Genomic DNA, 12508 nt, shown 5'->3' with positions numbered 1-12508 from the left:
CAAATATAATTTTATTAAAGTAATTATTATTAATATTTTATTTTATACAAAAAAATATTTTCTAAAATACAATATTTATAATAATACATAAATTTTAGTTAATATATAAATAACATTTATTTATATAAGTTAAAATATAAAGAATTATATATAAAATAATGAAAATCATATAATATTATTATTTATTTTAAAACTATATTTATATTATAGTTTATTTATATATATATATATTTTATTAATTTTAATATAATTAATAATACAAATTAGTAAAATAACCATTTATATAAATATAATGGTAAAATATTATTTTATATTTCTTAATTTTAAATTATTTTTAAATTATTTCAACAAATAAATGTATTTGTTAGATTTTATTTAGGGGTTGTGACACATATTTATTTTTAATCATTTATTTTATGTAGGATATAGAATAATGAAGATGTTCTATAAACGAATTTGTATTTCTACATCAATTAATGAGCCTACTAATGAGTCTAATGTTACTTATCAAATATACATGGTTAGAATATAGCATATCAAAAGATGCATCATTTTGTTTTTGGTGTTATCTTTTCAAACCTTTAAATAGAGAAAACGTAGATGATACATTTATAGTAGATGAGTACAAAAATTGGAAAAGAGCATTAGAAAGATTCAATCGTCATATGAGAATTTCAAATAGTTGTCATAATGAAGCTAGAATTCAATTTGAATCATTTTAAGATCAAAGACATAACGTGAGAAACGTTTTACGTACACATGGTCGTGATATAGAAATAAATTATCACACATGTTTAACGACAATATTTGATGTAACACGCTTTCTATTGAGGCAAGGATTACCTTTTCGAGGACATGATGAGTCAAGTAGTTCATCAAATAAAATTTTTTTTCTTGAATTGATTGATTGGTATAGGCAACGTAACGAAGATATTTGTCTTCTTTTGTACCGACTCAGGGACAAGAATAATTTAGTAATTGTGCTTATTAGTATTTTTATGTAATTATCGAGTAAAATTTTAATTAAAAATGCATTTATTTGATAGCAAAAAAATGCACGTTATTATGTATTTGGCCCCCCCGAGAAAATATTTCTGGGTCCGCCACTGTATATAGTACTATATTTCATAAAAGATGTTAATTTCATTTAATATTAAAGAGAAGTTGTTGATATATAGTTAACTCGTGACATTTATCTTACCCACTAAAGGACTACTTTTTTTCATTATACAATAAATAAAAGTTTTTAATATATTATTATTTTTTATTTTAAAAAGTGAATATTAATTCAAGCATATATATATATATATATATATATTATATTATATATTATATATTATATATTATATATTATATATTATATATTATATATTATATATTATATATTATATATTATATATTATATATTATATATTATATATTATATTATATATTATATATTATATTATATATTATATTATATATTATATATATGGATGTCAAATGTAGACAAACAATTAGTTGGTTATTATTAAAAAGATTGATAAAAACATTAAAAAAAAAAAATCTTGGGTAATCAATGAAACTTTAAAGATTATTATTAGAGTGAATTACAAACTCCAATCCCAAATTAATAATTTGGGTTGAAAAAACAAGTTTGAATTAGATTGGGATATATTTGAGTTCGAGTTTAAGCTACATTATCACTAAAATGCATGTGTTCAAAGTTCAGACTTTGTCACTGGATTTTCCCGTGTACACACTCCAAATACGGAAAAATGAGTAACATAAATTTGATAAGAAACGAAGACATTATTGTAAAGATCGTACTAATTTACTTCCGATAATAAAATTGTAAGAACTTTTGGGTAGGCATATGCATATTATAAATTAGAACTTTACTTAGAAAAAATTCAAATCCATAAAAGTTGAAACTCATTGATCATTTAAATAAACAAAACTCAATAATGTTGTAATTAATTGCAAAACAACCATATACATATTTTATTACTATTCTTGATACTAACTATATATTATTATTGCCCATGCACCATGCTCGGCTTCGGCTAGGTGTCCCCAACACTGAACCAACCAACTTCGGTTCGTCACATGAAATCCCAAGTTTATCGAAGTTTTGAAACACACCAACTGCCCGGTTCATCTCATCAGTTAGAGAATGCCTCATTCTTTCACCAGGACCAGGACTATCTAACGTTTCAGGAAAATCGATTCCTCGAAAGCCAGGTGTCGGGATTGGCGAATTTGGATTGCTCATGAATATATCTTCCTTAAGAATGTCGGTTATTCTTGAGAGTATTTTGTAAGCCAAGTTCCCAAGTACCCTAGAATATGCTTCCAATATTGAATGTCCAACATCCTATTATGACCATAAAAAAATCCATTCAAAACTCAAAAGAACACATTCTTTTTACAATTGCAATCTTAATAAACCATTTCAAATCATTAACTAAAATAATAAAACACCATTTTTCTAACATTTTAAGCACAAAAGATATTTTGATCATCTTGAATAAATCATTTTTTTACATCAAACAAGTATTTTCACCCAAAAACGGTTTATTTCGAACAAATAAGCCTAAATGGCTACATCACAATTCACAAAAGCCTTTAGTCATACAGATATTCTCATTTGAAATCCATAGGTCTATAGTAACAATATGAAATCATAATTTAAGACTTCAAAATAAGTAATTAAGCAGATAAGCATGAAATTACTAACCTTGCCATATTGTATTTTGATGACATGAAGAAAGGTGGGAGGAAGGTTAGGAAATGTGATATGAAGTTGTTTTATAAGAGCATTGGCTTGACCCATCAAAAACTCCTTCTTGTCAAGTTCAGCTAATGGATCCTTCATCATAAAAGATGACCATGATGTGCGAATAGGAGACTTAATATTGTAATTATGATCATTAGAACCGTCTTGCAGCTCATGACTCGTTATTATTCTATCTCCCCATACCATTGCTGCTGCTTCCAACTTGTTCAGCATCTCAAGAGCACGATGCTCCGATTTCAAGTTTATGGAATTCACCATCTCCTCACCTGTCATGCCTTCTATGCTCAACAACTTATACAACTCCTCGCCAAGATTTGCTTTTCCAGACTGTAAAAATCATTTAACTTACTATATATATATATATTTCATATGAGATCTTTTAATAAGTAGTAAGTTATGAGCTTGCCTTTGGCATTGCATCTTTGATAAGAGTAGGAACAGGCATTTCAAGTAAAACAGACTCATTGATGGATCTTGCAGCCTTAAATACTTGCCTAACAACTTTGCCATGGTATAATAATCTCTTCCTTTCAGACTCTGAAAGGCCTGTTGACGGTACCTGTGGCGATGGTAACCACCACCTTTTGCTCTGTCTTTCGGTTCTATTGTTCCTTCCCTCGCCTCTGCTTCCTCGTTCTTCGTACCAAAATTCAGTTCCATCCATTGAATCCAATGTCTCCTGTAGAATATTATTCAAGTCATAACAAAAATAAAGCATACTTATAAATGTGATTAAGAAGAAGGAAAGATCACTTACAAGGAGCATAGAATCGAGCTTTCGAAGAGCAGGAAGATTCATTTGGATGTCTGCACGAGCTTTTGGAGTCATGATCTGTTTAGCCAGCCAATATATTATTTTTTTTTACAATGTAACTGTTATAATAATCATTGTGGATTCTCAAGTGATGCAACTGTTTTGGTAACTTACATTGATTCAGAAGTTAAAGTGATTATGATCAGGAAAAAAAACTCTATACCAAATAAAACATAGCATTTACACTATAATTGCATCATGATTAAGAAAAGAAACTTTCAATCTTATTTTTTGGCAATTTTCTTATTAGTTTTCAGATAGGCTCAATAATTAATACCTCGAAAGTACGCCCATTGGCACCATTTTGTTTGGTGGGGACTAATTCGATCATATAGTTTGTGGGCGAGAGCAGCCAATCCATTTCTCTTTTCCATCTTCCCTTTCTTTCCTCAGGCAATGGTTCTAACTTCCAGAGCTCCCCAAACAGCGATGCTACATTCGGTTCATGATATCAACGATTAAGAAGACTACAACATATACTTAAAAATGGTCTTCTAAGACATGAGACATCAGCCTCCTCTTAATTCAACACTCTTATTAAATATATTTGATTTGTACCTGAAAGAGTTGTTATGGAATTAGACAAAGCCAGAGCAGTAGATATCCCTTTCCTTCCCCCTGTAATATCCTCTCCTAATAATAACTTGGCAAACTTTTCTTTCATTGTTTCGAGATCTGCAACATGATTAGTTTCATTATCTTCCACGCGAAAATGCTTTGGACTGTCTCTCCTAACTTCCCATTCTTCGTCCCTCTTCATCATAGCTGAATGGGAAGAGAATGATCCGAAAATGTAATTGCTTGAAGAACAACTTGATGCATCTTCATCTAGAGAGTCAGTTGCACATCCTTCTCCTCGGCTTGTGGAACTTTCATTTTCGTAGGAGTGATTGTTGATTATGAAGCTCTCCAAACCATTGTATGTCATTATTCCTGAAATTCAAAACAAAACACTTGTGTTATTATAAAACCATATACATCACAACTACATAAACCATTAAATAGCTTGAAATTTTAATTACTTCCAAGATAGACCATTCATGTTGTACCATTTCATATTTTCACAAAATCGCTCTGTTTGGTAATGTATAGGTTGCTGAGATTTCTCTCAATCTTTGTTTATTTTACTGCATAATATCATTTTTTGCACCCATTTATATTTCATCCATCAATTTATTTCATCAACAGCACAAACCATCTTAGTTTCAAGAATCCAATTCTGAAAATATAAGTATATACTCAACTAAGAAAGACTTGTTTAAAATGTGCAGATGGTAAATTATACATTTTGCTATGGAAATAAATGTAACAGATCTTTCCTTCTATTGGAAATTATGGTAGTTGAGATGCATGTTACTCTAATTAAATTAAGAAGGTTTGGAAAGAAAAAAATAAAGGAACAGGAATTAGTCAAACTAATTAAATAGAATAATCCACAAGAGCTGACATACACAAAATAACAGTAAATTAAATGAAGTCATCCAACCTCTCACTATTTTGGCCCCACTCAGTAACTGCAATGTCTCTTGGAGCTGGTTGGATCTTGAGTTTATTGAAATTTTTTATAGGTTTTTGGAAAAATCTTATTAAATAAAAAGTGGGTTATATGAAAAAAATTTAAGATTGATTTGTATTTAAAATTAAAATTAAATATTTTAGTTAATGAATTAAGTGATTTAATGTGATAAAAAAACTAATCTAACAAAAAGTTTAAAATCTCGAGATCAAGCAAGATCTTGGGATTCAAATACTAATATTAATGGGAGAAGACCCACGTACATTGCATCATCTCTTTCTCAAAAAAATAAAAATAAAAAATAAAATTTTGCAGTTCAAATGATCAAGGGTATTTTGGTCATTTAAAGAGGGTTTGAACTTTAAATGATGTAAGAAACCTCTTTTGAAAAAAAGGTTTTAGTAAAATTTATGACAATTTATTTTGATGAACATAAATTTTTATTTGGTATAAAATGTGGTTATTTAAAAACACACCCTAGTTTAAAATATGGAATGCATATCCAATTCAATTTGAATAAATGGACATTTCTTAATATATTCAGCTAATAAATCATTATATAAAAACAACTCATTATGTAATAAAAAAAAATTAAACTATACCAAACATGTGTATATTATTGACACAAGATCCTACTATTTTTATACTAAAGATGCATGCAACCAAACTCTAGAAATTTTAAATTTTAAAAAGCTACAATCTAAACTATGATCAGATCTGAGAAAACAAAATATAGCCGTTCTTCCATTTGGCATCATGTGGGGCAAAAAAGTCAAAACAAATCAAGAAGTTAAGAGAAACAGAGAATTGTTTATTCCCAAAAATTAAAATAATAATTTTGGCTTATAAGATAATAAAATACTAATCCTATCTTCCTATTTAGTCAATGGGATTTATTTATTTTAAAAAAGGAAAGATCTTAGGTGGTCCAATTACATCAAAATTATAGCATCAACCACATATGATTTTACAAAAAAAAATAATTCAAAATAATTCAAAAGTTAAAATCAAAACAAAATTTTAAGTGGAAGAACACAAATGATCACATTAACTATTTTCCACCATTAAAAACAATAAACTTTAAGCCTTGTTTGTACTTTGTATATGGTTTATTTTTATTGTTGTAGATTATAATTCATAATGTTGATTTATAGGTGGAATTAAATGGATAAATTATTAATAGAATAATTATATTTATGTTCATTTGAGGAAGTTAATAAGAATTATTTCAAAAAAATATATTAATCAATTCCATATCATTCAACCTAATCATTTTTTTTTTGAATGGCCTTTTAGAAAATTCTTGAAAATTTTATGAATGAGACCAACTTAATAATCTCTTATCTAATAAAAAATAATAAAATATTAATTAATGTACTACATCTCTTGGTTTAAGACTTTTACTAGTTGAACTATACTAATAGCTTAATTATTTTTAATAATATATTAAGCAAAATGGTAGTATTCAGGGACATCAATCATTATTAAACCAAATTATTTTGAAAAAACTCATACATTATTACTTTTTTTTTTCTTTTAAACATGAGCGTTAACAAGATCTAGCGTATCCACCTCAATTCAATACGGTTTTTAGTGATAATCGAACATTTTGAAACCAAACCCTTTTCACTTTAACTATTCTCTCGGGTTATTTTTTTTTTTTTTTTTGTAACAATACCAAATTAAGCATAAACTAGGGAACTCACTTTCTTGTTCATCAAAGTCAAGACTTATCTCCTTGTGACGAGTGCAGCAAGCCAGTTTTTTCTTCATCTTCATCATCATCATTGTTCACGAGAATAAACTTGAAAAAAAAAAGACAAAGAATGGCTATATAAGGACAAAACTATTCCCCTTAAATCACATTAAACAAATTTTGTCACAACTCTCTGATATGTAATCATATTCCTCCAATTTGCAGTTTTTTTTATTATTATTTATCTTCTTATTCTTTAGGTCTTGTTTGATATGGAGTTAATCTTATTCTCATCATCAGTTAAATAATTCAAATTGTTAACAAAAATACCAAACTTACTTTATATGTTTTTAGTATTTTATCCCTAATAATCCATTCTTTGATCAATAAGGTTTTCAAACTATAATATGATTTTATTAGAAAAAAATTAGATCAAACAAGCCTTTCTTGTCTTTTATTTGCTTAGATAAGAAAAGGGTACAAGTTATTGAAAAGCAAGTTAGAAGTTAGACATTATGGGGTATATATATAATGAAAAAATATTTATTAAAAAAATTTAAAAAATATTTTAGTTGATGATAAAATATGGATTTTTGGTTATTCCAGACTTATTTTAAAATGTGAGAGGGTAAAACAAGATAATTATACTACTCAACTTTAAAAAGACAAAAATATCCTTAATTTCTTTACTAGTTTATCTATATAAAAATAAGGGTAAAATGGTCATTTTATACCTACATATTCTATAAGCAAGTTTATCAATTGTAATTTCAAATATTGTGTTAACTAGGCAGTTTGATCTTGAGTGTTTTTTTAGGAATTTTATATATTTTTTGCTTAAACTTATGTAATATAAAAGTGTTATTTGAAATTTGTGTAATATAAATAGTTAAAATGATAAAATAATGTGGTGATTTTTTTTTTTTAAATCAAGAAAATAAACCTAAATTTAGTTTGTTTGGAAACTATATATATATATTATACTTTTTATTTATTCTGACATAAAAACTGAAAAAATGTTTTTTTCAAAAGGTAAAATTATGAGATGTAACATAATTCAACATCTAAAGTAGCTGGCAGAAAACACTTCCACTGTTCACCATGTGATGATGCAAACAATAATATTAATAATGTTGTTTTTGCCTATATTTGTAATAACACATTAATTTGTGTTATTTGGGAATTTTTAAAATATTTTAGAAAAAAAAAACTATTTTTTTTAATAAATAAATTACAAAAATCCCAACATAATGATAAAATACATAAAAAAAAACTGTTAAGTTTAAGTTATTACATAAACTTGTAAATTATTTGGGTTTTGGTTAACTACATTATTATAATATATTTTTATTTTTTAAATTTATATTTATAAAAAATAAAGTAAACCCACAACCTAAATAATAATAAATTATTTAATTTTTAATTTACTAAATTCTTATAATATTTTATATTTAAATTTTATAAAATAATATATATATATATATATAATAAATGAATTTTTAGTCAAATAAAATCTGATTCTCTGCTTGAAAGAAGATGCAGTGAAACACCATTAATGGATCTTACTTAATAGTTACTATCCCCAAGAACTTTAAAGCTTAAAACAATGAGTATAATAAAGTAAACTCAAACCCCCCAAAAAGCAAACAGAATAGAAAAAGAAGAAACAAATAATGTAAAGAAAAACTTTCTCATCTTTCTGCCATACATAAACCCATTCATAATTTCATATTTCATACTGCAGATTTTCTCAGATTATTGAAACAGAAGATCATTCTCATCAAGATTTTCCAATTTGAAATAGATAAAACATTTAGAAATGAAGAATAGAGATAAACTAACCTTTTTTTTTCAGCTATTGTATTTCCAACCAATGGATTGAAGATTGGTGAATGGAAGTGTCTGTCAAAGAGAGATGCTACTTGACCATGACATTGATTTCAAATATGGATTTAGTTGCAGAAGTTGTTGTTTATAGAGAGAGAGAGGGATAAACTTAAGAAGGAAATGCAGTTAAGTGTGTGATGAACATTGAATATTGAATTCAAAATTAATTTCTTGCAGAGATCTCTAGAGAGAGAGAGGGAGAGAGAAATAGTTTGTTGGAATAGATGGTGCAATATTAACATGTTATTTACTATGTCCACTCACTGTAAGGACTTGTTTGAGTTTGAGTTGGGTTATTTTTAAAATTATGATTTTTTTCTTTTTTGAGTTTGTAGATATACATAATCAATATAATATGAAAATGAAATCAAAACCAGTAATGAGTCCAAATAATAAAAATGGTTTTCAAGAGATTAAAAATAAGGTTTTCTTGCCAAATTTTCACTTGGAGCTTGTTTAGCCAATAAAGTAATAGTTTATCTTAAAAAAATAATGTTGATGAAGAAGGTGAGTATTTTCTGATAAAATATTTTCTTCTTATTATTTTGATCATATATTTGTAGGTAAAATATTTAAAATTTATCAATATATAATAATAAAATTAATTTATTTTTAATTATAAAATATTTTATTTAATTAATTAAGTGATGTGATAAATGAAAGAGTGAACAATATAACATTTAATTATGATTGGATTAAAAAAACGAATAAAATATTTTATTGAGGTATATGCTTATTATTTTGTATTTTTATTGAGATTTTGTATTTTTAGAATAATTATGTTAATAAAAAATTATATTATTTGAACCTACTAGTTCTTGTTCAGGTGACCAGAGTTGTTTTTAAGAACCAAAGGTCGCCAGAGTTGTTTTTAAGAACCAAAGGCCACGGTTCGATTCTTATTTATAACGAGTTAAGTTGAATTGGTGTAAATGGGTTAGGTTCGATTCTTATTTATAACGAGTTAAGTTGAATTGGTGTAAATGGGTTATGCTAGCATATTTCATTCAAAATATATATATATATATATATATATATATATATATATATATATATATATATATATATATATATATATATATATATTATTTGAGTTTTTAGTTAGTAAGAGTTTTATATTTAAAAAAAAAAAGAGTTTAAATTGAATGTATGTATATTAACAAGATAAGAAAAACATTTGGTACAAAACCAGCTTTAAATGTTTAGTAATTTGGATGGATCATTGTCTTAAGATGTTGAATATGCGTATCATACTATAATTAATATTGAGAAATAGATACAAAGTTGATATAGAAGTGTGATTAATTGCTGTTCTAATTAGGTAAGTTTTCAAAAGATTTATAGTCTCCATAAAGTTTGTACTTTTTTAATGCATACCAAAACAATAAACAACTATGTATGTGATTTTTATAATATTTTGTGTGTTATATGTGAGATTTAAGAAAAGTACTTTAAAATTTAATCTATTAAAATTAATTCCATCCCAACTTTTTCTTTTCTATTTTTTGGTTGAAAGTGTAAAGTGAAAAGGACATTTTGATTATGATTTGGCACTTTTTATGCTTTAACAAAATCAATAAATAATACAACTATGTATGTAATATATATATATATTAGATCACAAAAATAAAGAAAATTACCTTCTTAAAATAATTGTCAAGTAACAACATAAATTACATGAAAAATGAATGAATAGAACTAACAAAAACAACAAATATTCCAAAACATACCAAAAAATAATCACATTCCGACTCTTCAAAAATAAATATAAGTCTATTCTTGCGGAAATTACCTTTATTTCAAATCCTCTAAATTTGCCAAACACAATAATAAAAGAAATACTTAAAACAATCTTTCTTGTTTTCCTTTTCTCTTTATACTAATTTGCATCTTTCTTGTTTTACCTTTTTCTCTTTATACTATTTCAACGATCGTCTATAAACTCAACAATTAATCTTATCGAACGTACTTAAACAATTTGCAATTAGCGAATAAGTTGAAGTGAATTAATTGTGTTTTTCATTATACACATTTTTAAAAATTAATTGTTATCAAACTTATCTAAACAATTAACAAACAAACTAACAAATAAGTTGCAAATAAGTAGATCAAACTAACTTATTGTACTACTAAAAGTGTAATATATCAAAAAGGAACTGAAAAGGTCAAAATACTCTTAGTAGAAAAGAGAGATTCGCAAGAACAAAGATGGTCATACTTTTGTTTATTCATAGAAACACCAACGCATCATCGTACCCCACAAGAGACTCAAAAGTAGACGAGAAAGGGAGCTCGAGTAATTGTTCATGATTGCATTATTTTACGATGTGGGTGACAATTGAATCGTCCACAATTTGTCCCTACCATCACAAGAAGGTGCTTACCTACAAGAACAATCCTCCATAACCTAAATGGTCCATGATGTGATTGAAGCTAGCAAAACCCTTTTTCTCCATTGTTTTTCTTTCTCATTTGAAAAGGAAATGGAGGGGAAGTGGTATTACAGTTTGCCCATGCCCCACCATGTATTGTCTCTATTTCTTTGTACACACTAACATGAAGAACTCATATTATATTATAACGGCAATTTTTTGAAAATTTGTTTTAAGGGGATTTGTATACGAATTTGAATGTTTAAAAACATAAAAAAGTTATAGATTATGACCATATTTAGATGAAAATCAATCAAGTTGCTCATAAATAAACAAAGCTCATGCGGTCCATTTTTATAAAATGTATTGATTTTCATGCAAGTATTACAAGGTAATCTAATTCAAATGTACATTCAATTCATATAATCTAGAAACAAGAGAACTAATTTTTGCTACGAATCATGATTTCATCGTCGTCATTCTCAGTAGCTCCTTCAAAAATTATTTTTAGAGAAACCTAAAGAAATCTCTCCATTCTTAAAAGCATGCATTTCACATATTCATCATTGATTTGTGGGTCTCCAAATTAAAAGGAATTGTGACACCTTGATCCTGTGCTTCTAAAGTTTGCATTAATTCAATCAGGACTCATATCTTAGTGGTACTTTGAGTTCAAATCTTTATACATGAACCATTACCAAAAAACAAAAATTGCATTCATCAAAATCTTTTTTAGTTAGGTTAAAAATACATGGATTTAATGTGGTTTACCAAAATAAAGTTTGATTACGTTCATCGAAAAAGATAATATTATTAAGGGTATCAGAATAAAAATTATATCATGAAAGTATAGGGTTATGACACAAGTGTATATAACATTCGGTTCCTAAAACTTAACCGATACAAAATTGGACTAAAAACGATACTATAAAGAAAAAGACTTCAACTTTTTAGCACGATGGCATTTTTAAATAAGTTTCAACTGATAAAATATCTTAATAGATACAGAAATTGAGTCAACGCGTTAATAAAACTAAATAATCAAGTTTACTCAACATTTACTAGACATACTTTTATGTTGGGTTATTTGGATTTTTTTTTTAAAATTTATAAAATAAAAATAAAATATTTTAATTAATAAATGAAATTATTAAATTATTTAAATATATAAAACGACAACCTCTTAGTATGGACATAGGTGAGACAAATTCTCTTTCCCTTATCGGAATAATGTCTTGTTCCTAAACCACATTTTTTTTAATCAAATAATGGTGAATAATTTATATACGAACATAAATCATTATAATACTTAAATATTAAAGCAATATATATGTTACTATCTATTCAAGTTCACCCCATATTTTCATGCTTGTGCCAAAAGAAATAAATGCAATTATTTTAATGCCACAAATTTCTTGAAGAATAGAAAAATTGGAAATTTATA

At 26.4% G+C, this 12508-nt stretch overlaps 1 protein-coding gene across 1 annotated transcript; it reads right to left on the bottom strand.

The window, feature by feature from the left end:
* Positions 1-1897: 1897 nt before the first annotated feature.
* LOC124925550 (rop guanine nucleotide exchange factor 14-like) lies at positions 1898-8886 on the bottom strand. Its single transcript, XM_047465585.1, has 8 exons — positions 8649-8886; positions 6816-6917; positions 4152-4526; positions 3871-4025; positions 3537-3611; positions 3186-3458; positions 2720-3106; positions 1898-2356 (listed from the first exon to the last, which is right to left on the bottom strand). The coding sequence occupies exons 2-8, from the start codon at positions 6895-6897 to the stop codon at positions 2006-2008; spliced, it is 1698 nt and encodes a 565-aa protein (XP_047321541.1). The 5' UTR covers positions 6898-6917; positions 8649-8886; the 3' UTR covers positions 1898-2005.
* Between the last annotated feature and the right edge of the window lie 3622 nt (positions 8887-12508).

This window comes from Impatiens glandulifera, chromosome 2 (assembly GCF_907164915.1).
Source record: "Impatiens glandulifera chromosome 2, dImpGla2.1, whole genome shotgun sequence".
Taxonomy (NCBI): domain Eukaryota; kingdom Viridiplantae; phylum Streptophyta; class Magnoliopsida; order Ericales; family Balsaminaceae; genus Impatiens; species Impatiens glandulifera.
The sequence above is the reverse complement of the archived record's forward strand: the minus strand, read 5'-3'. Positions and strand labels throughout refer to the sequence as shown.

Excerpts from the sequence above, each read along its gene's own strand:
- LOC124925550 (XM_047465585.1), bottom strand. The coding sequence starts at position 6,897 with ATGATGATGATGAAGATGAAGAAAAAACTGGCTTGCTGCACTCGTCAC. Across the intron at positions 4,527-6,815 it reads TGACTTTGATGAACAAGAAA|GAATAATGACATACAATGGT; the intron begins GTGAGTTCCCTA and ends TTTGAATTTCAG. Across the intron at positions 4,026-4,151 it reads TTCCATAACAACTCTTTCAG|CATCGCTGTTTGGGGAGCTC; the intron begins GTACAAATCAAA and ends AACCGAATGTAG.